Source organism: Telmatherina bonti (genome assembly GCF_933228915.1).
Source record: "Telmatherina bonti genome assembly, chromosome: 14".
NCBI lineage: Eukaryota > Metazoa > Chordata > Actinopteri > Atheriniformes > Telmatherinidae > Telmatherina > Telmatherina bonti.
Genome location: NC_136612.1, coordinates 18572682 through 18600649, shown reverse-complemented (window position 1 = coordinate 18600649; position 27968 = coordinate 18572682). Strand labels below are relative to the sequence as shown.

At 40.9% G+C, this 27968-nt stretch overlaps 1 protein-coding gene across 1 annotated transcript; it reads right to left on the bottom strand.

Annotated features, from left to right (window-relative positions):
* Positions 1 to 537: 537 nt before the first annotated feature.
* nherf1b (NHERF family PDZ scaffold protein 1b) lies at positions 538 to 26161 on the bottom strand. Its single transcript, XM_079252438.1, has 6 exons — positions 25478 to 26161; positions 8769 to 8939; positions 7007 to 7160; positions 4955 to 4998; positions 2925 to 3044; positions 538 to 2829 (listed from the first exon to the last, which is right to left on the bottom strand). The coding sequence occupies exons 1-6, from the start codon at positions 26096 to 26098 to the stop codon at positions 2692 to 2694; spliced, it is 1248 nt and encodes a 415-aa protein (XP_079108564.1). The 5' UTR covers positions 26099 to 26161; the 3' UTR covers positions 538 to 2691.
* Between the last annotated feature and the right edge of the window lie 1807 nt (positions 26162 to 27968).

The window sequence follows — 27968 nt, the reverse complement described above, 5'->3', positions numbered from 1 at the left end:
TTATTTTCCACATTATTGGAATAATCCTTTACAAAATTACCAATTCACTTGTTTTTACCCAGATGTGCTTCAATGTCATGCAGTCCAATTAAATTAATTGTCCCCTAGAGAGGGACGTTGAGGAGTGTACAGTGTGACAGTCAGCTGAGATAATGATTGCAGGGCTGGAAGGAGATGGATTGGGGGGGGTTGGCATAGAGGTTGAGGTTGAGGCAGGATGTGTCCTCTTACACATCCTTATAATCATGTAGTCCACAGTTTGATTCAAGCTACTTTCATCAAAACAATTTTGACAACCATGTACACAGTAAAATTGTTTTTACACTTCTGAAACACAGGACAATGCATCACTGCTCCAAAATACTATTTTAATCATTTCACTGCAATTTCCCTATTTATTAAAAGCAGTTATTGATTGATAAATGATCACAAAGGAATGTCAGCCTACATGATGTCCAAAAATTCCTTATGTAATGTTTCTGTAATACACAAACTCCATTCATTACAACATTGGAGAATATTTTATTCATCCCAGATAACAAGATAATGTTCAGACTGAAGTGTTACAGATTGAAAACAGCTCATCGCTTATACAAACGACAAAAACTCCAATTCAGTCGCTCGGTCTTAAAATCTCTTTCACTTTTCTCAATACTAATGAAAAAGAAATCAGTAAGAATATTCCCTATGATGAACATGATCTAAACAATAATTACTGTTTTCTAAGACATCAACAGAAATGCAGAAATCTCTTTTCAGCTGGAGCAATAAATCTTCAATATATTATAGGAGACTTTGTGAACTGAGCATCCAGTCACAATGATGGCTAATAAGGGCAAGGCGAGTTATTCATGATACAATATTCGCATGAATGGCATCGATGGAGTCAAAGGTTTAAAAATTAACATTATGCATGAATTATATATATACATATAGTATACAAGAATGCACTTTAAAAATATAGATATTTCCAGTTTAACACCAGTGGTTATTTCCCAAAATAGGAGATTTATGTGAGAAAGGATTTTAAGAAAATATAACAATGTCTTCTCTCTTTTGGACTCATTTTCTGGATGATAGTTAAGGTTAATGAAAGAATAAAAAAGAAAATTACATGTAATAGAAAACAAAAAAGACATGATAGTGAATTCTCAGCCTTCTATCAAATGTTTGATCCCAAAAATGTGTAACGGTAAACTAAAGATAAAGGAACTGATTGTCAAAAAAAAAGGAAAGCTTGAGTGTTTTACATGTTTGCAGGTCACCAAGTTCAATTCCTTCATGTTTCCACAGGCAACAAACTCAGCAGGTACAGCTGGGGTCACACATACACACACAATTAAAAAAAAAAAAAACAATGCCCATTTCAACAAATGCAGACACACAATTTCAGTAAAATCCAGTTTTCTCTCATTGGCATGTGCAACTTTGTGATTAGTAAAACTTATACATATAGAGTATGATGGCATATAATATCAAGGTTAATAACAGGAAGAGTACAATATTTTACACAACAGCTTTAATTTCTTCTGGGTTTTTTTTTTCCAAAAAGGAGGTGAAACTAACTCTAAAAAGAAAATCTGAGTTCATTTATCCTTTGCTGAGCAACTCTGAGTTTTCAGTTCTAGATCAGCGGCTTTGAGTTGGTTCAATCAATGGAGTTTCTTTACCCAGAGATGGGAACCACAGTAAAAAGCCATCATTAATGGTAAAAAGTCATCATCAATGGAGCCCCGATAACTGGATTCACCATGGTAACTGCTGACAAAAAGCTTGTTACTTTACCCAACTGGAAAGAGAAGTTGTTGTTGAAGCAACAGGAAGAACAGGACATTGCTGCTTCCGTCGATGTGGAAGACTGAAGACTGAATGGTTTGTCTGTATTTTATTTATATCAATCAATTGATTAAGACTGAGACTTATTTCTTTTATAATAGGAGGAGAAAGAGGATAGTGAGAGCACACTGCTTTCTGGGATATAGAGAGGCTGACAATAGCTCTTTATTCATCTCCCGTTTATGGAATTAAACGACATAATAACAAGAAAGACATCAAACCTCTGTTCAAGTTCTAGAAATAGTGTTTCCTACAAAAAGGGCGGCTGTAGCTCAGTCTTTCCATTGGAATGTTGGGATATTGATTCAAGACTTTCCCAGACTATGTGCCTAAGTGTCCTCGGGCAAGACACTGAACTCCAGGTTGCCCCCGATGTGCCTATTGGGTATGTAAGTCGCTTTGGATAAAAGCATCTGCTAAATGACTGTAGAACAGATAGAAAATAAATCATAATTCAGCTTTAAAAGGTCTGGAATTGCCCTGATAGGGACAACCGAAGCCTGACATTGTGCTTCAGGAGAGAGAAAGTAAGTAAAAACTCAGGATTTCTTTATGTTAAACCTGCCAGCAAGGAGTTTCACTTCTTATTACCTGAGTCGCCACAGACTCAGAGTAAGCTTTACCTCACTTTCTAGAACAGAAAACCCAGAATTTCCCTCAACTCAGGGAAAATATACACAAAGTTTCAGCATAACCCACTTTCTGGAACAGGACCCTGGTGTTTCTCTTTTGTCATAACAATAATAATAATAATGTTGATAATAATAATAATAATAATAATAATAATAATAATGATCACAATTTGAGGAAAAAAAACTTGTTGAGATCTGTGTGTGTCAGGTAAGGCGAGTTGTCCTATAGGTTACTGAAAAGTTCATTTTTCTTGGTCCAGTCCATGGGTGGAGCTCTTTTGTTGGAGCGTTTCTGATGTGCGAGCTCTTTGACTTGCTGCAGGCTGAGATTGAGAGCTGGGATGGCATCTGTGATCAGACCCTAAAGACACAAAAGCAAGAGTGAGACATTTGATTTGTTTCACACGAACATTTAGCATTTTGTTAAGATGAGATTGTCCCTTTTCGGAGATGTACCTCAGGTGGGGTGTTTGCTGTTGGGGTTGTGAGTGAGGTGTTTGATGAGGCATTGGATGGTGAAGGACTGACTGACAGCTTGGAGTTTCTCTCTGCCTCCCTGACCACTCTGCCATTCACCTGTGAAGACAAACGCTCATCAGTTTAACTTAATAACAATAAAACAACCAAGATTTACATAATTATAAACAATAATGTCAGTATTAGTTTTAGTAAAGAGACAGGGAATCTTTTCCAGCATCCATGTAGTGCCAAACGTCACCACTTGGGGGCAGTCTTGGATTTCAGGTGTTTTGTTTCTATTGGGTACAAACTCACTACTTTTACACTTGCATCTAAAATGTTAAATATTGGACAGCATAGAAAAAATATTTTATGGTAAAAACTAAAACTGTTGGAAGGTTTTCTACTATATTTTTGTGTATGTTCTTTGTCTTCAAAGGTTTGCAGGTGCACTAAATACATATTTAATACAAACGTGGGAAGCAAAGAAACATTTAATACAAGCGTGGGAGTTTTGTGCAATAAATCCTAAAAAAAACATTACAGAATATAAGTTCATCACAGCAGGTTGTGTTTTGTGTGAAAGTGGATCATCTTCTTCCCAGGTTGTAACACCTGCAGTTCCTCAATACATATCAGCATCTACACTTCTATTCGCACCATAAGCCTGTAAAACCTGTCTGCAGTTCAAATATTTTCATGTTTTTCCACCCGACAAATGAATTTTCCTTGACCTCCCCCTCCATCCGCTCCCTCTCAGCTCTTCAGTGCCTGTTACACAACAATACGTGGAACAAGTAATTCCACTGCTGCACATACAGTTCCTGAGTAACAGGAAGTGCCGATCAGACACTGCATATGTGGTCAAAAGCCCAAGTCAAGGCTACCAGCATTAACAGTATTTTCTTATATTTGCACTGGTGTCTTCCTCAAAATCACCTACTAATGACAACTTAGAGACAACACACACAAAATATGTGCTTTAGTTAACATTGAATGTCGAAGGAACGCTGACTGGCACAATACTCATATTTAAGTAAGAAACTCATTTTGAGAGTTTGGCCATGAAATTTTTGTCATGTAAAACAAGTCAAACCCCTGGCTGTATCACACGCCACAGATCATAGATAGATCATTGTTTGCTGGCTATATCCACTGACACAACTTCTTCAGTAGAGATCACTGCCCCTATGGCGGCAACATCACAACTGTCCTGGACCAAGTTTATAGAGAGAACAAGGCCATACCAGTCGCCCAAATAGTTACAAGTTTCTGAAGTTGAAATAGTTTTAAATGATTAAAATCTGCTGTTTTCCTCTTTCTTTTTTGAGTTCCTGCCAATTTAGGTAAATAGATACCGGATTAGTGGATACCTGGTAGATGATTTCCTGAATTGTGTTTAATACTGTGCTGAAAGTCTCCACTATGGAATAAATTGGCATTAACATGCAAAATGATCCATTTTAGTCTAAGTGTGTGTTTGATTACCTTTTGCAAATAAAATTGTACTATTCTGTTTGTTTTTTTTATTATAATATTACATTTAATATTCTCTCTGTAAAACATTTTCCAGGTTAAGGTAGAAGTTGCTGGGTGGAGTTTTTGTTCACAGCGCCACACAATGGACACTAGAAAGGTTAGACAATAACAGGAAGGTGCATTCAGTGGACGTCTCTGATTAATAACTCGCTACACCAGCATCTCAGTTCTCTGATGTGGCAGACAACACCTGAAAAAAAAAAAAAAAAAAAAAGAGCTATGTGTTGCTTTCGAGCACTGTCTGACCTTGGCTTGTTGGGTTGTGCTATGCTACACTAGGAGTATTTGAAACAGCAGGGGGAGCTATTATTGTCTCCTTGCTGCCAGGAAGGAGAGGCCGAGTCGGTGAGGAGGGAAGTGGCCTCTATGGGGGAGCTCGCAATCTTTATACACACCAAAGTTTTAAGCTTTACTTTGGGCTTTGCTCTAAAGGACATCTCCGATCTCAAATATCTTTCTGCAACACATATATAGCCAGTTAGTTTTACCTTCTCTTCCATTTCTCCATTAACGACAGGCTCTGGCAGGGGACCTGTGAAAAAGAAAATAACACAACAATCACTGATGGGAGTCCAAACACAGAACCGTCTTTGTTCGGGTGCTTGAAGTCCTGTATGTCAAGTTACTTGCAACACTTCAGTTTCAGTCTCACAGCAGCAGAGCGGAGAGTAGCACTCAGCGAAATCAAGACTCTTTTAGCAAGTCCCATTTTACGCTTCTAACACATGACATGTACGAGCAGGTCATCGTCTATTCCATTGTCATCTTACTGCTCCTTCTTCTCTTGTAAAACAACTAAACTTTTACCATTCCCATTGCTTTTATTTTCCCTCTCTTACCATAAAAATATACAGACACTATGAAATACCACATTTATCACAACCTGCATTCTGAGATGTCGTAACTGAAGACAAACATCATCATCTTACCCTCTGATCCTCCCCACAGCCTCAATAGTGTCTTAAGCCAGTGACAATTTATAATTTCAGATCGCAGCTGGTCCTTCATAGTTAATATGAGATTTAAGTCCCGGTGTCTTTGCTGAACGTTAGTGTGCGTTCGTGCCCCCGACTCTTAGAGGAGCCTACCCAGGTCCTCACGTAGGTCCTGCTCCAAGCTGAGAGGCCGCTTAGAGCGTAGGGCACCTTGGAAACCAAACAAAGGTGCTGGACAGCGAAGCCGCTTGGCGAGATGCAGGAGTGTGTGTCGAAGTGAGGAGGGAGTGTAGGCAGGTGCCCTCTGAGTGGGCAACTGCATGCAGTTACCTGGGAAACGCCTCGCTGGAATCTTTCCTCTGTAGTGGGTTATTTCTAATCCTGGTCTGAGTAGATCTATCCACCGAGGTGGAGCAAATCAAGTACATTTATAATTTTATGCTTTTATTCCACCACATTTCATTTCAACACTTCCACCCACTGATCAAGTCATTCCCTTTAGAAGACATTTGGAAGAAAGTTTATGTGACACGTGATAATAATAATCTCCAAGTATTTTTTAATTTTGGACTGGGCAACACATCATTTTTACTTCTCTCCAGTGAATCACCAGTGCGAGGACTTTCATTACGCTTGCTTCAGCATCTCTGCTTGGATGCAGAGAATGTCCTCTCTGCTTTGTATCCTGGTTGTTACCATGCCAACAGCTGGCATGTTTATATGAGTGGTTACTTGTGGCAGAGTGACGCTCAAACACTCCACCAAACTCTGCAGACATCCTACCCACCTTAGGACCAGCTGCTGCTCAAACACTGACACCAGGTTATTTACAGTACTACAGGTCCCCCTAGGGGTTTTGGCAGCTTGTCTGGGACAAGGACTAATTGGCAGAATCCCTTCAAAACTCCTACTTGTACCGAGTTAAGAAGCCAAAAGGATTATTTTCTTAATGTTGTGTGTATCAGTATGCATTTATTACAATTTTTGAGCTAGAAAAAAGCAGGGTGGTACAAAAACCAGCAGATGAATGCATGTTCATTTCACCACTTATCTCTGCTGATGAAGGCTATCAGACGTGGACCTTACTCTAGCTAGCTTGTCAAACTTTGCAATAATTGGTTTCTCGATAAATCAGGAAATCTGGTTGCATTGTAAGCCTAAATTCCAGGCAGAAAGCTCCACATCTAAGCATTCAAGCATTACAAATAACCATCAGATCAGTCTCATCTAATGTATTCATGTCTAAAAGATTAACTTTCCCAGAGGGGATCAGCATTAGGTGGGGGGGGGGGGGGGGGGGGGGGGGGGCAGGAAGTGTCTGTCTGCGATCCTTGGCAGTGAATGAAAGCAGGAGAGATGGAGAAGAGGGAAAAAAAGACAAATAGAGGAGGAGAGAGAATAGCAGAGGCAAGAAACCATGACAGATGTTCAATCTGCCGTGGTTTAGTCGAAACAATAAGACAGAAGAGGACGTGGAGTCTTTAATGTGCCCATAAATCCAGCTGTTGACTGACAATGAATAAGAAGCGAAGCAATATGAGCAGAATCCAGCTGACACGAAGTTTGTATGGCCTCAAAGTGCTGGAAAAAAATCATTCCTCTCACCAGTTAGGTGCTCAGAGGTGGGGGTCACCCTGCACCTCTTGAAAAAGGCGTCCGTGTCGGGGTCCACCACCAGCAACCGGGTCTCTTCACCGCCACCTTTAATGGCAGCAACCACCTCAGAATGCGTCTTCCCCTCCACCAGGACATTGTTCACCTGAGGAGGAGGAAAGGGTTTAAATCTTTTTTAACCTTGTACGGGAAAGTACAGCATCTTAAACAAATGGTCTCGGTTATCTTTTTCTTTTTCTCTGGGCTTTGTGTCTCTGTTCCCACTCAGACTATTTTATCAACATCAGGATTTTCTTTCTCAACTTTATCACTGTGTCTCCCAGAAGCTGCCCGGGCAGGAAATCCTGTGCGTCTGCACACAAATGTGCATTCCTCAAACAATTTTTGCCTTTTTCCTCAACAATCGTCCATCATTTGTACATCCAGCTTGGTTCTGCACTGGTGTGACACTGTGACAGCTGAACTTTAACTCTGGTCGCACCACGTCAGGTGGCTGCCCTGAGACCAGCTGAGTCCTCTGGTAGGAAATCTCCATGGGAAAGCATGTGAGAAATGTCTGGAAGGGTGTGTGTTTGTGTGTGTGTGTGTGTGTGTGTGTGTGTGTGTGTGTGCTTGTGTTTAGGTCATAGGGTGGACCTGCATGTCTAAGCCAGTCCTACAGAGGAAGCTGGACAATAGCTGCTTGGCCAGTAACAGCAGCAACAATGGCTGTCTGCTCCTTACAAAGCCCCGAGCTCCTCGGTGGGTGGTGTGGCTGTCTGGGGCCCTCTAAGGGACTGGAAACCCCTTTCTAGTCTTTATTACACAATCTTTATTCATTTTAATACTCTATTAGCTTTGTTTTACTCTAGGCCTGACTTCTAACTTAGCTGTGTGAGTGGCTCACATCAGGTGATGAGAAATATTTATGCTGAATTTTTAGCCTTTCTTCTGCTTCGTTTTTAACTTGCTCATTAACCAAATATCATATTCTTACATATACATTATGGAAGAAAAAATCTTCCTCTGCAGACAACTAGCAGTTAAGAAGCCAATTAGTTCAGGATGAGACCGTTACAGCCTGCAGGGTTTAAAACCCCACACAGCCCTTGTTATTTGACATCATATCAACACACTGATGACTTTCTGAAATGACTTGATCACTGCTTTAGTACCCAGAGGACTTAATTAAAACACAATCAGAGCTCAGCTCCCCCGATTTAATTCATGACCTTTTTCAACGTCTGAAAACAGCAGAAAGTAATGCAAAGCGACATCATTTGATAGTTGCCTGTGAAATGGCAACACATGCAACAACTGCAACAAACTGTACAGTTTCAATATCAGCTAAGAACTTTTGCATAGAGCCTTGAAATGAAAAAATTATCACACTTTATATCTGCAACAGGAACCACTAGACCATAGCAATGCAAAGAACAGAGAATGTAAAAGGCTAAACCACACTTTCAGTGAGGTCTGATTATACACCACAGCTTTATTTTCTATTTAAACACAAGTTACAACAACAAACACAAACAAATAAATAAATAACTGTAGGCACTGTAGAATGGATGTATGGCAGATTAATTACCAGGATGCTTCTAGTTTGTTACTCAGAAATATTTCAGTGCTTTATCATTATTTGTGTTCAAGAAGAGCAGATAGTAGATAATCTCTTTATCCTACCAAACAACACAATGTTAATGATCCACCATGCTGAATCACAACCCGGCACGGTCTAACAGCACTACAGCCTTGATCTTTTTTTAAGTACCTGCACTATCCTGTCTTTGGGCTGCAGGCCGGCCCTCTCAGCTGGAGAGTCTTCATCCACAGCTCTGATGTACTGGCCTGGCCGCGCACGCTCGCTGTGCAGGTTGAAGCCATATCCGTTAGAGCCTCGCTGGATCACGCAGAGACGTGGCCGCAGTTCGGTGCACACCTCCTGGAAGAGGACACAGAAGAGGATATATTAGTAACTTGCATGTGACATGCCTGAGGTTGGTAAAAGGTCAGCTTGTTTAAAACAAACAAAGATACCTCCACCATCGGTGTCTGCTCGGGAAGAACAAGAGGAACGAAGATTACGGAGAGCTCCTGGGAGTCATTTACCATGAAAATAAAGCCGAGATTGAACATGCAAGTGTCCGCTGCATTGCTGATGTGTTGTGCACAGCGTTTGTAACAATCACTGTAAACTGTAGCTGCTGTTCAAGTCCACGTGACTCCAACTGCATGCCAGGAAGGAAGGGGGTCTTGGAGGCATGTGATTAGAGGTCTATTGGGAAGGTTTGTGGAGTATTTTCAGGAGTGGGTGGGCACCTTTGAGGAAAGGACCAGTTCCGGTGTGAGGCGCAGCCCAGTTCGGCTCCAAGCTAAAGGACAATGGAAGCTGGGCGTTGACCTCTGACTGCCCCCCCCCCCCCCCCCAAAACTCAGTCCCGTCAAGTCTTGGCCTGGGATGGCAGGAAGAATCAGAGCTGTATTGTCACTCAGGAAAAAGCTCCAGCCTGATCCCAGAACCTCCCTTCCGCTGTATGGATGAGGCAGTTTCTTTATTTAGCAAAAAGGGGCTTTAATGGTTTGTCATCAAAGACGAGAAAACAGAGTATTTGGGCTTCATGCAGGGGCTTCAGAGCACCAGGCAAGACAATCTTTGACATGGAGCTGCTTCCACATCAGAGCGACCTTGTGCTCCCACTCCCCTACATCAACTCAGCATCCAGACACAATGATGCACCTGCAGATATAACTAAGTGGGAATGACTCCGTTTTGACAGAAAATGCCACCAGCAGCCTCACTGATCAAAAGCAGTTCATCATTTTAGAAGAATGGCAGACATTAACATTAGTGAGGCAGTCTGACTCAACATTTTCTCTCATAACGCAGCTCGACAGTAGCCACGAGTGATTGTTACTTCATTATATTATGTAAGCCAATTGTTCCATCCACCCATCCCACATCCAGCAAAAGTGAACGGCTCTTTTCCTGCAAGGACCCGCCTGAAATAAAAATGAATTTCCCTTTGGGCTCATGTGCGGCTCTGATACAATAATCATATTTTAGAAGATGACTGGCCAATGTAAATAATTTTATGCAAATAGGTGGGGGATATTTAGCCTATAAACTGATAACAACAAAACTTGGAACTTTATTTTATAGAAGTCACATGCATTTATAAACAAAACTGCCAACATGACACTTGTGTTTAATAAATACAGAAGTCTTTGACCTCTTAAGGATCCTGATGGCTGTTAAGGGGAAATTTGCCAACTTGCAGTTCCTGTAAGTGGAAAAGTTGAACCTTTCCACATTAGTTCTGTCACTTGTTCAATCAGCATGTTGGTTGTTACATTTCATTACGTTAAACACATTCAGTGGGAGCTTTCAAAAATTTTTTTTTTTTGTTTTGGATGGAGGCAGTCGTGTGACATCAGATACAAAACAAGAGCTGTTGGTAAAAAAGTTTCCAAAAGTTTATTTGGATTTGTTCCTGTCAAAATAAACTGGAGAAAATTTCATCTTATATGCTTCCTAAAGAATGAAGGCAGTAACGGCTTGTATGTTGTTGAGCGCAAGAAACTACCTGCTATTTTAATATTGGATGAGAGATTTATTAAAAAAAAAACAAAAAAAAACCCTAATTCTCTCAAACCATATGCATACAAAGTCAGAAAAGGTGAAGTCCACCATATTAAAAACACAAATACATGAAAAGCTTTGATGTCATGCCAAAAACACAAGACAAAGATGGTCACAGTGGTTTTTGCATTGTGATGAGTAGACACAACATGTGTTTTTCTCCCCCTCTCTTTTCCCCTTTTTTAGTGTTTATGGTCATTAAATGTAACATATGCAGAGTGACACAGGCAGAGCGCATTGATGACATCATCTTTTGTCTCGAAGTTTAACCATATTTAGCACAGGAAGGTGAAATTGAGCATTTTCTAATACCTGTTTAAACAAAATGGGATTTAAGATTGGATTAAAATGTGGAAAAGCAATAAAACAAACAGAATACCAAATGACAAGCTGGATATTCTTTTGATGGCCAAAAAAATGTAACGTTATATAGATGTTTGCACTGAAACTACTTTGTTGACAACATAATGGAAACTGTATGCATTCTTTTGTTTAAACTTGTGGATGCATCTGTTGTTGTTTCCGATTAATGTTTACAGCTCTTTTGTGATTAACTTGCATTTAATTTGAGTTAAAAAAAAAAAAAAAACTGTTTAGGTCTCACTGTGTTTGGGAGGCAGACTCCCTCCACACCATTAACATCAAGCTGAAAACCTTCCTTTTCCATGATTCTTATAGTTAGGATTTGAGCATCTCCTGAGTTGGAGTCTGCATGTACGGGACCCAACTATCCAGGTTATGCTCTTTGCTCCTATAGTTATGGGAAGTCTAGCCATTCATTACTTATGTAGCAATGGGGATGTTACCTGATGCACTGAGAAGTACCTCGCTCCATTTCTCTAATATATTAATGTATATGACAATATTGCCATCTCTAACTTATTTCTCCTTTTTTCCACAGGTCTTCTTGAATAGATGTGCAGTTGTACATGTTGTTCTGTCTTTCCTGTCCTCTCCACCCCAACCAGATGAGGCAGATGGCTGCCCTCCCTGCTCAGCTGGCTTCTGCCGGAAGTTTTCTTCCTGTTAAAAGGAAGTTTTTTCCTTCCCACTGTCGCCGTATGCATGCTCAGGATGGGGGATTGTATCGAGGTCATAATTCGATGCAATCAGTTGGTTTCTTTTATAGGCTATGTATGAATTGGCTTGAAGTTATGTGTATGTAAAGCGCCCTATGACAACATCGTTGTGAAGTGGCGCTATATAAATAAAGCTGAATTGAATTGAATTTAATCTTAATCTAGGAAACAAGAAAATGCTTCATTTCTTTTTCTGTGGGATTATGAAAAATAAACTCCATCTGGGAATTAAGAGCATTTTTTTATGTCTTTTTTTCCCCAATGACTTTGATTTTTTTGTCTGATATAAAAAATAAAAGGAGAAATACTAGATCGCACTAAAGACTTCTGCAGCTACGATGCCAACAATGCAAATGCAGCTCTGTAGTTTGTACTAATTTGTGATGCAAACGGACTGTCTTTATACATCTGAAGAACCTCTTGAGCGGTGAGAGTGTCATCTGATCATGTGATCAGTTGAACCAATTAACTCTGGTAAGTGATTAGACAAGAATGCTTGATGTTTATAGCCGACACTTCACCTTCTTCAGTAAAATTCCACACTGGACCAAAATAAATCCTTCCTTTATGAATCTTTCAAAATTTTAAAGATGTAATCAAAAGTGCTTAAGCAGAAAGGTGAAGGCCACCTTTGATGTTAATTTACCTGGGATTAGTGTTCCAGTTTTTCTTAATATGGATCTAGTGTCATTAGAAAGCTTGAAATTAGCTACAGAACGACTGTAAACTGTTCTGTCAGTAAAGCACGTCCTTCTTGGAGCCTTGTGCTCAGCATGGTAGAAGCATCACTCATAATGATTCACAATCACCCGATGTTTAGTTTTAAAACTACAGAAGCAGACTGAGTAATACCGAAAACCACACAGATACAATGCAGTTTTAGCACTGGACCTCCTCATTGGACACACAGCTGATATTAGGCACCCTCGCGCAAGGAGACAGTGAATGACAGGGCCAGCCTGGGACAACAGAGGAGGGTTTGTGTCACAGAGGAATGGAGGGTCGAAGAATCTCCACGCGGCTCTGAAATCTTTGGAATTTGCTGAGCACACGAGCCGGGAGTGCAATCCGAGATGCACTCCTTGCCAAATGTGTAGGAATTTATCTTTACAAGCACAACAAAACATATAAATGAAAGTACAGTGTGTCGTGACTCTTCAGAAGAAATCTGATGATTGAAGTGAAACCGAGCGTGCTGGACAGAATGCTCATGGGACGTTCTAAAAACTACCCTGATACTGCAACTCCTCTTCATCACTGGATATCTGACTAAAACATAGATGTCGTGAGCTGTCTTATCTGTGTAATGATACACACAGAACATTCAACATGTAAGCTGAACCAAACATTTGTTTTAAACCATCTCAGCCTTGGTTTTAGGCCAGTTTGGTATATAAACATTAAGATATGTGGAAGGAAAACCGAATGAATCATCTACTTATTCAGTTCCTCAGATTGTGTTTGATTGCAGTACAAAGGGGCTCTGAAAACCCTGAATTTTCTTCTGCAATGATGGCACAACACCACTTATCTCACCCCTTTAAAGCTCCTCATCTTTGATGAAATGTGAAAAATAAGCTCCTTTTCGTGCCAGCATCTCATTCAAACACACTCAGACCACCCTGCCTTTTAAGTTAAAATTCACATACTGCAATTTTCTATTGTGTTATATCTTCCTCTCTGCCTTCCCAGAAATTTTTTTTCAGATGAACACACTTCTACAGTGACACAAACTTTCCCTTTGAGGAGGGAAGTGAAGCACAGGAACTGTTGACACATCTCCCCTCAACATGCTTCCCTCAGTGTTGGTTCAACTTCCTAACATGAAAGAGAAATTAAATCACAAAGACGTGTGTGCATAAAAAACACACTTTGTGAAAAAGGAGAACTTAATATTTTTCACCCTATCTGATCTGTAAGTATTGACGACCTGTCAAAGGTGTACCGTGCTTCTCGTGTGATAGCCGATTGATAAACCCTCCCAGTGACCCTGCAATGAAGTAAGTGGTAATAGCCAATGGATGATGTATTAATCTGAGCATGCTTTACCAAGGCATGGTGAAGTAGAAACAAGATAAGAAAAGTGAAGTTGAAACAGATTTAAACAAGTTCATAAAATGATGGAGCTAAAAAAAATACAGTGTCAATAACTACAGATACATTATGAACTATATGTACAACCACAGACAGTTCAAACAACGTAGAACTATTATTGTCATGCCAGTGGCAGAGTTGCATATTTATTTTCAAAGACAAAAACTAGTTATCATATTAACAGCCTTTCAAAGAGATGCAGCTTCTGAAATAATTTGTAAATAGTTTCTAGTTCCATGGCAGAGTATCCACCACATAAATTAATACCAAATAGATACAACAATCTGCCACCACTTTATTCTATATGTATGTCTGAGGTAACACACAAAAACTATAAAGGTTGTAGTGTCTCCTGCTGTGTTCTTAAGACAGGCAGATCTCAGTTCCCCACCCTGTTTAAGATTTGTTTCTGGGTTTCCTCAGGAAGCTTTGATAACAAGGAGATAAGACACAGAGTCAAAGTTCAATATACAGGCCTCAAACCAAACAGCAGTGCACAGAATAAAAATGGGGGATGCTGCGGAGAAAATAGCTTGTATTTCCAGTCTGAGATAAAGTATGATAATTCCAGTGTTTTATCACAAAACATATTCTAGTTCTATATATAAGTGTGTAAATAAAGGTAAATTAAATTGTATCACAAGGGATGACTCTTATTTTCAGTTTTTAGTCCATATATTAATGAAGAGGCCATAACTGCTGCTAGCATTAGCGAACAGAGTGCAGGCTAACAACAAAAATGCCTATAAATGCTAATGCTAGTGTGTTAACTATTGGGAAGGTAAACACGAATTGTACATCTATGTAGCAACTAGGCTTCCCAGCTTGTGTTGACACACATTAACCCTTAAAAACCCGAGGAATAGCTGTAATGCCCACACATTAAACATTGTGAAACTTTCAATATCAATTTATAACGAATACATTTAAATGTAGCATGCTATTATTTGCTCAATAAAACAGAGCATTGTTGAGACTGGTGGAATATTTGCCAGTTTTATTTTAGTATTACCTCATAAATCAAAGCAATGGACAAACTGAAAAGTTCATCTTATGTTGACAAGGAGTAAAGGTCTCCATCTAGTAGTTGGACAGATATTTACTAAAATAAGATTAAAAATTTTTTTTCTTCAGATATCTCAACAGGTGAATGAGCAGCTACATTCATTAATTTGAATCGTTATGGATTGACAATCACAAAATAACTAGACATCATATTTATCTCCCTTTGACTGACCCAGCAGAGATTTGCATCGACAGCTTGTCCTGCTGATACTGTTCAGAGGAAAGCTGGAGCTGCAAGCTAATCAGTCTCTGGCATGGAAAGTACAGTCTGTGTTAATATGTGTGTGTGTGTGTGTGTGTGTGTGTGCGCGCGCGCGCGTGATGCCAGAGGCTGCGGCTTTGTCATTCAGTCTGCCAGTTAATTCAGATTTTCCAAAACACTTGGCCAGTGGTTTGATGTGTAACTATAGCCCATAATAAAGGAGGACACACATAAAGGGCACCCATTACTGCAGGCTTTAGACATTCCTGCACAGTTTCAGGTCCTTGACAGAGCCAAAAAATATCAGCATGTGTGAAGGAAAAAATATATTAATGAAAATTTGTCATTCAAAAAATTTTCTATAACACCACACTGATGCATTTCATCCTTTACTCAGACAGATGTTTTTGACAGCTGATGACAGAGCTAACAAGTTCTGTGAATCATCAGCTGAAAACTGTCATACTCAGCTGAGCTCTTAACACAAATATGTCATCTAAAGCCGTCTCTCTTTCATCTCCCTGTATCCCTCTCTCCTCCTCCTGCTGCTGCTGCTTATTTCACCCCCCATGTCATTTTAATTCAAGAAGGCAACTCTCCATGTATTTGGCTCCTTTGATCCGGATAAACAACCACTAAAGTGACACGTCGCCAGGCACTGTAGTTACTTAGTGACATGTCAAACTACTGGCCTTCTACTCCTCGTGACTGTCACATGTAGTTTTCAACAAAGGTTAGAAGCGTCAAGGTCAGACTCAATAAATGTTTAATGCAAACCAGGTCCTTTTTAAAAACACAGCACAAGCTTGGTGCTCTTGATTGTATGGAGTGCACCACTCTCTCAGGCAGGATGGGGGTGTTGGGTTTCAGGTTGGACCACTGAACCATCTGCAAGGCAAGCAGATTGGGAAACAAAGCCCCCTACTGTCCCCCCCTTCCACTTGAGGATGGGACAAACTAGCTCTACAAAAGACACCAAAGAAAGGTTCTGCTGTGGGTTCCCATTTCAACATACCCTTTAGGGGGAAGGCTCGAAAATAGAAAAGTATTGGCAGTCATCACAGCAGGGGTTTTGCCACTGATAAGCCTAAATGGAGTGGTCTTGATAACCAAAAAGGCAGACGCATCACTTTAGGATCTTTGAAAACAGAACTAACAGGCTATGCCTTTGCTCAATGTTCATTTTTAAGCTCATGATTGTTCAAGATCGACACACTACTGCCAGGCAGTTTCATCCTTTCATAAGTCAACAAGGTTAATCTCTGTCAACCTCCCTGTCCTCAACTCTCCACCCATGAAGGCCTAAATTCTGAAAGTTCAACCAAACAAAAGTTCCGCTTGCACTTTCCAAAAAGTACCCACTAAGCGGATCAAAATATGGTTTTATGAAGAGTTTGTTCCTGATTATTAAAAGTTAAGTCTCACAAGGCGGAACAAACAGACATTGTTACACACAAGCAGAAGAAGCAAATGGCACGGTCATGCTCTGCATTGCTTTTGTTCTCATATTGTAACAACTTTAAAACTCCATGGTTGGGTGGTTCAAGTCTGTATTCTGGCATTAGTTGGCTTTTTCTGAGCCAGTCCGTTAATACTTTTATTTTGGCTGAGAAAAGCCACGATAAGCTGCATGGTTATCTTAATCTGGGCAAAAAAATCCAACCTTTTTTAGTTTCAGCTTCCAGATTAAGCCAAGCAACTTGTTCTGTTTTACCAGATTTGACAAAACATCCTTAAATAATGTATTGATAGAGTAAAGTTTAGTGCTTTCATTGTTACCAGGTCAGTCTTCAGCTGTTCTAGCTGAATGAGCGAGATTTAACCTGGGTAAAAATTCTTGTGTCCTGAGCTGTGGGTAAAATATGTCCTCAGCTCAAATGAAGCAACATGAGGAACGGAAAGGTGCTTAGATTGATCCCAAAACACACACAATCTTGTATAACAGCAGTTACATTCTGGGCATTACCTTGGTGGTGGTGTAAGTGTTCGTATTAATGAGTCATTGACATTGAGGTTGTGTTAAGGGCCAAAGAAACTGTAGAATTGTGAATGACTAAGCACAAACTTAAACACCTCTCCTGTGGCATTTTATCAAGTTTTAAGCCCTCACTGTGGTGTGAAGGTAAATCTAAACCTTGTTCAGGTGACTTCCAGCTAACCTTAGGAGCTCGTCTTAAAGTTGTGAATGTGGTGATTGTGTTGCTCAGGAGAATATAAAAAAGGCACAGATGAGACCATTTGTAGCATATTTGAAGTTTTTTTTTCTTCTTTAACTTCATTTTTTCTAATAAATTCAAAGGCAAGGCTTGTTCTGCAGCAGCCGTAAGTGTTTGTACTTCTACGGCTGGAAATGACCAGAGTGGGTGAGTCTATTTAAGGGCGAGCAACGAGTCATTTCCCCCCTTCACCTCCCGGCAGGGTGCGGCAGCAGTGCTCCAACTCATTGTCCAGCTGGGATGGTGAACCTTTGACAGAATGAAGTGGGGGGACATGCAATGTGGCATTGTTGAGCCTTCGTCCAGAGTCCCGTGGGACCCAATCACAAGCAATCCCATACACCCACGCAGTAAAAGGTTCAGGTTCCACCCCTGACCTGGGCCACTGAAACCACGTCTGAAGGGACAGTGGCTCTATTGTTTGAACTGGTGTCACAAAAAGTTTCAGTGGGGTGGCGGGAGGACGTGGGGAACTGCTGTGACGACATACGTGCTAGCCATCGATAATTCATTTAAATCCTGATCAATACAACAGATTATTGTCTCATCCAATTTAACTGGATTCATCTTTTACACCAGATGTTTAAACTGGTGCACGTCCCAGCTGTTCATGACTGTTTGACAGTTAAACAAAAAAGTTCAAGACAGCTTGTACTGGTGCAAAGAAAGCTAATGCCAAACCATCTCACAGGCATGAGGGTTAGCAAACACTGACCACAACAGCATCCCTGGTTGAAGGAGGACCACAAACCTTTCATATATACCTTGTACTCATTTCTTCTTCGTCTTTTCATTTCCTGTCACTGCTCACTTTTCTGTTGCTTCTTTAACCATTTGGGTCAGTTTGTTTTAGTGTTTTTCTCACTTATTTCCTAACCAAATATTGCAAAAACAAAAACCAAAGACAAAGAAAAACCTATAGAGGACTCTTACAAAACATTGGCCATACCCTTGTATGTTACACAATAATATTAAACTCTGACCTATAGAACACACATCAGGTGCTATAATAAAAAAAACATCAGAGCAAAATAAACCTCTGTAAAGAGTTTGAATGCTAATTTCAGGTTAATAAGTTTTATTTAATAAAAAAAAAGCTTATAATACTATCAATATAAACAAATGTGCTAAAGGAAGCATTTGCGAATACACAAATATCTTTAAAGTAGCTATACGTTTAATATGTTTAAAGTAGCTCTATTATACACATTTCAGTCTCATCTTTTTTATTTTGCAAGTCCAGAAGGGAAAAAATAATCAAGCATTTTTCATTTATTTTGTATTGATCCTCTCAGATCAGCCTCTGCCAGAAACAAGCAAACACAGAAAGCTCTGTCCTATGTGCTGCTTGTGAGCTGCATTTGATTGGTCAGCTGCTAGGAGTAGTTATATTGAGAGTGAAGCTGGGTGTGGCGTTTTAATCTCGTGAACGTGCACAACCTAGAGAAGATGACCAATCACTGAGCCCCTCCCCCAGGAAGTCACTGAAATTTCGAAATAGAAAAAATTTCTCTAAAACCATTAGTTTCCGTCACTATGGAAACCAAACACAGAGAGTGCTTGAAAACTCAAACATACGTTTAGATGATAAAAAACTGCACCTCTTATGTGTCTGATAAGTATTCAACACTATAACACTCAAGAAAGCTCAGAAAACTGGAAATAGCATCATGGAGCCCCATTAAGCAAATTAAACTGGCCAGCTGGGTGAGAGGAAATTCCCAGTTTTACTCACATGCATATGTGCACACATACAGAGAGAGGCACTCTAGTAATGTGCATGCATGGGTGTAAAACAAAAAACACCCACACAAAACAAATATTAATGTAACCCTTATCCAAGTATTGACATATGTGACAGTGCCGGTCTGAATGAATCATGACGTCCATCTGATCCTGTCAGACAAACATAATGACATGTACTTCATTATCAAAACCAGGCATGAATAATACCTGGCTTTGTCACAGTGGTTTCAATACAGCCAGCCATCAGCTGGTCATGCTGTTTACTTTAAACCACAACTGAGAGTGCGTTTCTGGAACGGCACGCTATTTAACCAAGTGCCCAATAACACCTGCATTGCTACTGATGTCATTTAATTGCAAAGAGACAATTAAGCTGATTCCTCGTCAGCGAAGCCTTAGTTTCCCACCCTGCTATGAGTTTCTAGGTTTGTCCTTGCAAGTCGGGTCAGAAAAGGATCAAGATGAAGGGGGTGGGAGAATCCTCCATCAACAACAATGACAGGAAACCAAGCTAACGTCGTGAGGTCTGAGCCTCCCCTCACCATCCTGGCTCAAATAGTTGCTATAGGTGTGGCCTTTTCTTGTAGTAGCACAAATAATCACTGCAAACTGAAGTCTGTTCTATTAACAGAGTCTTATCCATCATACTGTAAGAATTACATCAGATGTCAGTATCTCGGAGCAATGACCTCTAAAATATAGATATTTCGGTGCACAGGATTGTCACAAGAATGTCATCATTATTTTAGAAAAAAGTGAAATATTGCTAAACCTTTTGCTACAAAAAGACATTTAAACAGTTGAAACACATGCTCAACGTGACCAGCCAGCATTATACACAATACAACGCTCTGAATGCAATCATTGAAGGCCATACACTCTACAAATATAGATCAAATCCTCCCACACAACAGCTTGGAGAGGATTTGTTTAGTGAAAACATTTTGCCCAGCTTTCTATGTAAGGCGAGTGTAAAGAGCCGAGCATTTATGGGGACACAGTGCAAGGTTTCCAGCTCTCTAATAAGCAGCTTTTATGGGAATGTGCAGATTACAGGAGAGAAGTGACAAACACAGAGCACTTCCACGTAAATTCTGCTTCATGGCTCACTTAGGGCGTCTGACGTGTGTGTGGGTTTTTTTTTTTTTATCTACAGTACGGTCAAAAATATGTCTGTAGGCTTCAGATGAGCTTATGTTCATCTAGATCTCATCTAGACACAGCCAATTTCATGGGACATGTGCACACTTCCTCTCCTGTAATTAGTGATAGAAGACGGGCCGACGATAAAAGAAAGATTCATAAAGCTTCTCACAATCTTACTGCACTCAATGCAAAATGGGATTCTGGTCAAACAAAGCTCTTATAAATTAAATCTTAAATACATCTCAACACAACTGGATTCCTTGTTTTTGTCTGATGGCTACGATAACTTAGAGGCAAGGCAAGTCTATTTGTACAGACAATTCAAAGTGCTTTACATAAAACATTAAAAGCATTACAGATGGTGTAAAAAAGCATAAAAGACCACAACAAATGGCCTAAATCACAATAAAATCATCAATTAAATTGAAATAGATGCATTTTATGCTATTTTTTATTGACCACGGAGCATGTCTATTGCACTTTGCCCAAAAGAAGTTCAAATGACTTAAGATTTGCTGACAAAAATCACAACAGAAACTTGTTCTACGTGTGTAAATATAAACCATAGACTGTATATAAAAGGATCTAAACACAATGCAAGGGTGCTTAAAAAAACCCCAGCTAGGCTGTAGTCACACCTAATAAACCAGTCCATTAGTTGACTGGGGATTTTGGTGCAGTTGTGGGTTACAACATTCAGCTGGCCTGAGTTTACATCCATACTGGACTTAGTCAAACAAACCAAACCTTATGAATGATGTATTCAACTCATCACAGTATCAACAAGTAAAACTCACTCGTCTATTTGTTAATACAGGATAACTTCTATTCCCGCCACATAAATTGTAGCCCGCTTCTGCGTTTGGGTCACTTGTAGTGAACAAAGCCCGGCTTTGTTCACTACAAGTGAACTCAGCAAAGCAAACTCAGGTCCTAGGTGGACCTGAGTTTGCTTCTTAGATGTGCATCAGAATTTTGGTTTTGCATTCTCACCTCCCCAAGCAAACCAGACTTCCCCAGCAAATGATCTGGGATTAAATCCAGAACTGCTGATATGAACGGATTCTTAAATCCCATTACAACTTTATAAAAGCACTTTGAAACAACAACAAAATGCTGCACATAGCTGAAGCTAAATACTAAAAATGATGAGAAACTAAAAGAAAAGATAGACACATGCACTAACATGATAAAAGAAGGATTTAAGAACTTAAATCCTTTATTTAGCTGGATGACAGCGTTGTGGGAGCACATTTGGCATTTGGATGGTGGGTGTGTCCCTTTGGGAGTGTATTCTATGGTTACGAGTAGTTGCTCTCAACTGTGTGCATCACCTGTCTTGGAGAATACAGTGGTGGGGTGAGCCTCAGTGAATTTTTTTTTTTGTTGACCACAAAACAGCCAGAGATGCAAGCCCTTCATCATGTTCTCTATGTATCGTTTCTGTTTTTTGTAAACGCTGTCACACAAACGCAAGATGAAAAAGTAACATCAGTTACCTCCCACGTTTCGCCTACAGCGATTGATAAAGAAGGTTGGGTTTGACTGTGAGCCGCAAACAAGCAGAAAGACAAGAGACCTTAAACAGTCTTAGAAGTCAAGAGCTGAAACTGAGAAATGTTACTGGTTTATTTAAAGTTGACATGTTCAGAAATAAAAACCTGGGTGATGACTATAGACTGTATATCAAAAGATGGACATGGCCTCCGTGACGTCACCCATAGGTTTCTGAAGAGCTAAACTGAAGCTCGGTGGGCGGTTCCTACCATCCCCATCTCTGCAGGGGAACCCACGTCGTCTCGTCCGGAAAATATGGGCACAAAGGTGGTGCTGAGAGGGGCGCTATGAGCGCCATGGTGGATGATTGACATCGAGCGAACTCCAAGCTTTCTGTAGCTAAGAGCTAACCGAGCTAACCAGCGAACAGAGATAAGCGGGCTAAGGCTAAGTCATGTTGTCAACCAGCTAAAAATCGCGGTTGTTTTACGTTCTTCTGACTTGAAGCGGGAGATTGGGTACCTGTCAATCAAAAGGACACACCCCTAAATGTGCCGAATTTTGAGATTAAATTACTTTTAAACGTGCGAGTTATAAAAAAAATTCACTCCCCCCACAGTTGTCATGAAGGTAAACCTGACCTATTAAACTGAAAATGGATTTTTGAACCAGACTGTAAACATGTTTATATCTGCTGTGAAGTTGGTCTTTTTAACATGGGAGTCTATGGGGATTTACTCTGTTTTGCAGCCCCTAGTGGATGAAGGAGGAACTGCAGTTTTATGCATTTCCGCATAGGCTTCACTTTTTACCGCCGGAGGCTCCATCCATCTTTCATATATGGTCTATGGTGATGACCAACTCCTTTCCTTATAGCAACACTTCATAAGCATTTCAGAACTGTGATGAGCAAAAGAGCTGTGGTAATATTTACAGAATGTGATTCAGTACTGCTCTGCTGAGATAAGCTAGACTTTCCCTGAAACGACACAGACATAACCTGGAAGGAACTAAATGCTCCTCTAAAACATGCACGACGTGCAGGATACCGATGCAGCATGCACTAGCACCTGCTAGTCAGCTTAATGCTGATAAGAAGTTAAAGAGTTCATTCTGTTCTCCAGTCTGGACATCAAATTGTCTTTGACTTCACTAAAAATTTGACATGGGGATTCGTGAGATCTCAAGACAGCTTTCTATTTGACCGTAGTCTATCTTAAACAAGCTCATGGCAAAGAAATCCTCTTCCTTTCTCCTAAAAATACAGCCATGTTGTCAGTTAAATATTTAACAGGTTTACGTCCAACTTTACCTGGGTTTTGTTGCTCCTTATTATATATAAATCAAAATTAACTGAAAAAAATCTCAGTTATTACAGTCAATGTGTTGCTTTTGATGTGTTTCCATCAAGTAGAGGCTTTAAATGATATTCAAATCACCGAATTCTACATGTGATTTGTAGATAAGTTTGCTATGAGAGACACGCCGCATCTTTCCCTTCACAGCAGCAAAGTAAAATATTTTACAGCCTGGTAAACAAAACAACGACCTTTGGAACCAAATGATGTGTTTTGGTGTGTTTTGCTCCACGGTGACGACAGCGGCTTTTATTCGTCTCCCGGAGCGCGCTGAATATTTTGACCTTAATCACTGCTCATCCATTTTCTCGCACCTCCATTGCGGTTTCTCACCTTCGCCTACCTTCAGCCTCGCACATTTGAGCACTTCACACAGATCGCAAAAGCACACACACGCACCATCAGCGTAACCATAGAAACCATGAGCAGGGTTCCTCAGCTTCCAGAGAAGGTGTAGCAGTTCGTACCCTTGTTTAAGTCTCTTTAAAAGGTTAAAGCAGACAAGAGGGGTGTGGACGTGAGTGTGCCTGCTAAACCAGAGCTACGTGTGTGTGTGTGTGTGTCTTTCGAGGCTGTATATGAGTGTGTTTGGACTGCGAGAGGGTTTTTGTGTGTGTATGTCATTGGCTGGGCGAAAGACCTCGGGCAAAGGAATGCTGGACAGGATGTAGGAAGAACATTCCAGAAAGAGTTGAATCAATGTAAAAAAAAAAACTAAAAAAAAAAACAACACCCTGAGGTGCCTCCGACTGCAACACAGAAGCAGCTAAAGTCGTCCCTTGAGTCCAATTTACACTCCTGTGTGCTCTACTATGTCCTCCGTACCAAGTTACATCTTCAGCCTGGGAATCATTATGTGCCTTCATATAAAAGAAAAAAAAATCCCAACTGGGATCTCAGCTCAAGCATGACACTCAATAGGAAAACCAAATTAAGAAACCAAAGTTGTTAAAATGACTTATTTTAATGCCAATTGTCAGTTTCAACTCTTCTGTCCAGCTTGCGTGCCAGCATGAACCGAGCTGCCACAGCCCCATTAGGCCATCTGTGGAGAATATCGAGAGTAAACACTGGAACAATTGCTGTATATTCCTAGGACAAACAACATAACCAAGCAGTGCTCGAGTGCTGCACACAGGCAAGCGTGGGCTGCTGCTATTTTCATGTAAGCAGCAAAAAGAAGAGGAAAAAAAAATCTCTTAAATACCAGAGACATGATTCCGCACTAACTTGCTTGGACTGAAAATACCAAATCTATCATTATATTGGTGTTATGAAAAAAAAAAATGGATGTAAGGAAGTGGTGTGGCTTCTACTTTTGGAGTCATTTATCAGGATAAATTATTGCTTTGAACCCTCAAATGTCAGGGTTTTCTGGGTCTTTCATTTCTGAACTTGTTGGACTCTCGAAACATTTTCACTCATGTTGGCTGCTTAAATTACAGGATATCTAAAGGTACCCATCGAACCCTTCAAAATCACTTTGACCTCATGGTCTTCTCAGCTCCACAACAGTGGCAAATTATTGACTAAAAGCAGCTCAGCAGGTTCTTTTGCCTCTGTGTGACTGCTTTTGGCTGTATGTAGAACGACCCTTCCTCCCATCGTGCATCGGGGATGAACGCTGAACACAGACAGAAGCAGCCTCGGGGGTAAACATGCAGAACACAGCAGCGAGGGGTACACAGATGTTCCAGACTGCAGAGACCTTCGACTCCTTGAGTGCTCCAGTGAATTCTCAGCCACACGCGCATTAAATAAGAGCAGACACCAACAAATAGCTGATGCACAGTGAAAATGTGCCCATAATGTTGAACAGACAACAATGAAAGGGTGGAGATTTAGTAAAGAGCTTAAAAAAAGGAGAAAAATAGAGACAGACTAAAGTATTTCCTGCTGTTTGTTGTGGAAGGTTTAGCAATGCAAGTTATTTGTTGTGGTTGTTGTCAACGGTTTTCAACACATAGGCGCAGACTTTTCCCATGTCCCGTTTGTTGCTGACATAACTGTTAACCTCAACATATTTGCAGATATTTTCAGTTTAACACAGGGGGTCCCTGTTTCCATGATCCCAAAGCTAAACCAGGTTTGTCCTCTCACCCACAGCAAATGTCCAGTCAGCTGACCCCTGCCCACAGCCTGACAGCCTTGCAGGAGTCTGTGGGGGCAGCTGGTTATGTTAACCATCCTGACACAGAGCACCTATTCTCTGTAGAAAAACTCCCGAGGACACCTTGTTCTGCGTGTTTTAGATGTTTCTCTGCTACAACAGCTAATTCTAAATGAATGGGCGAGTCTGTCAACTGGTCATTAAGCCCCGCGGCAGCCAAATAACGATCCATTCATTTGTAATAAAGTGCGTTGGAGCAGGAAAAAACTCTGCAGCGAGTTTTGCAGAAAACTTTTCACCTGCACTTTACTTCCAACCCGAACTCACCTTCTCTGAGCTGATGCTCAGCTTTTTCTCGACATGTCCGTGGATTTCTCCGTTAGTCTCCGGCAACGACGTGGACTCTCTCGGCGTCCCTTCCTGCTCCTGCACCACCTCCTCCTCCTCCACCACCACCACCTCCGCTTCATCATCCACCTCTTCCCGCTTCACATCCCCGTTTTCTGTCTCGTCCACCTGCTCGTGCTCCTCCACCACCACTACCCCCTCCTCCTCCTCCTCCTCCACCTCCTCATCCTCTTCTGCCTCCTCATCTTCAAAGGGTAACGGGAGCCCTTCGGAGACAAACTCCTTCAGACACTTCAAGTTGTGTTTCTTTAGCAGCACCTCCGTGTCCGGGTCCACCACTATGAGCTCCAGTGGACCCACGGTGGCTCGTATCCGGGACACGACCTGCTGGTGGCTCTCGCTCTCCACGTCCTCCCCGTTTACAAAAACTAAGCGGTCTCCGGCGCGGAGCCCCGAGGACTCGGCCGGGCTGTCTGGCTCCACCAGCCGAATGAACTGGCCCGTCTTGCCCTTTTCCCCGTGGAGGTGAAATCCGTAGCCGTTGTCCCCTTTCTCCAGGGTACAGAGCCGGGGCCGCAGATACTGGCTTTTGCTCGGCATGTTAGGCTTGGACTCGCCTTCACACTGCTGCTCAACCTGTTGCTCGCTCACACTGGAAATGCCTAGAAAACCCTCAGGATGCTGCTGAGAAGGATGCACACGTGTGTGTGTGTGTGTGTGTGTGTGTGTGTGTGTGTGTGTGTGTGTGTGTGTGTGTGTGTGTGTGTGTGTGTGTGTGTGTGTGAATGACTGGTAACCACTTAAACACACCCAACCCCCGCCCTGTTGGGGAGATAAGTCCGTGGGGAGCAGCGCTGGTGATTGTCCCACTCTTCACTTCACTTCACTGACATACACGCACACACATACACACGCAAAAGTTATTGTCAGGTTTGATCGTGGCACCTGATGTAATCCTCGGTGAGGGCTCTGACCCGGGGACTGAAGTGAAGCTGGTTAAACTCACTCAGCAGTAGATGCTGTTGTTACAAAAGTGTTAAAAAAAAAAAAAAAAAAAAAAAAAAAAAAAACCACTCTGGAAGAGGGAGGTGCGTTCACGGAACAACCCAGCTGTCTGTTTTATGCAAAGCAGGGACAGAAAAATACACGATGTAAGTGAGAAAAATGTGTTTCAGGATTATGTGTCTCTTCTTTTAATACAGACTTAAATCTTTTAGAAAATATGCATGTTTCCGATACATGTTCAAGCAGGATTTATTCAAATGCTGGTTTTCGTGCTTATTATGGTCCGTTTTCAGTCTTGCGGGCAGGCTACCACTTTTCCTTTTGGAAATTGAGGAGTACTGATCATTTTGGGATTCAAATAACTCTGCTTTAGTTTGAGTGCCAAAATAGATTGGGAATGAAGACCGAGTGACAGAGGTAGACAGACATGGTCTACTAAAGTTGCCAGATTTGCTTGTGTGATTGGATTTGGGTATAAAAACTGCACATTTGCGACACAGCTGAACCCTGTTGGAGTATATGGATTGACCTGGATTTGAGCAAGAAATTGACAAAGTTCAGGGCTGAGTTGTTTGTTTTCTGGTCCACTAGATCTGAGGGGACCAAACTATTTTGGCATCCCAGAAAGGGAGTTTCAGTTCTTGCTTGGCAAAATGTTATGACCCAAATACTTTAGCTTCACTAATTTGCTTCTGATATCCAAGATTTAAAAAAACAAACAAACTGATCAGCATAAATAAACTGCACATTTCTCACCAGCTTGAGCATCAGTTGTGTTTTTTCTGTCAGTAACACTACTCTGTATAAGTTTGAATTACATTTGAGTGACACAGCCATGAGAAGAGGTTGTTGCACCCAAACAACATACAGCAGGATATTCAGCTCATCATGTGAAGCCATCCTAATTCGTCTTTTTCTTTCTTTGACAACAAAGGAAAGAAAACACACAGATTCCTTGCTGTACCTGCAGTGTGACTCATGCAGTAGATGGATGAAAGTTGGAGAGGAGGCGAGCTGAGGTGTACCACCCTATGCAGTGAATCATAAATATGCACCATGTAAGTTCACAACACAAAACCCTGTTCCACACTCGGTCCAAGCGCAAAATCCACCAACACACTATGAAATTACTGAGTATCACATAGAAGACAGTTTGCCTGCATTATGACATAAACGTTATAAAGTTCAGGATTAGCTAATATAAGTTACCTGCCCTCTTTTTGTAGTGTTGTTTGGGATAAACAGGGAAGCTGCTGCCACACTGTGGCTCATTAACCTCAGCACATCCTACCATTCATCACACACACACACACACACACGCACAAAGCAACACAGACAAGACAGACTTCAATAACACAACACAGAATACATTACATATATATATATATATATATATATATATATATACACACACATATATATATATATATACACACACATATATATATATATATATATATATATA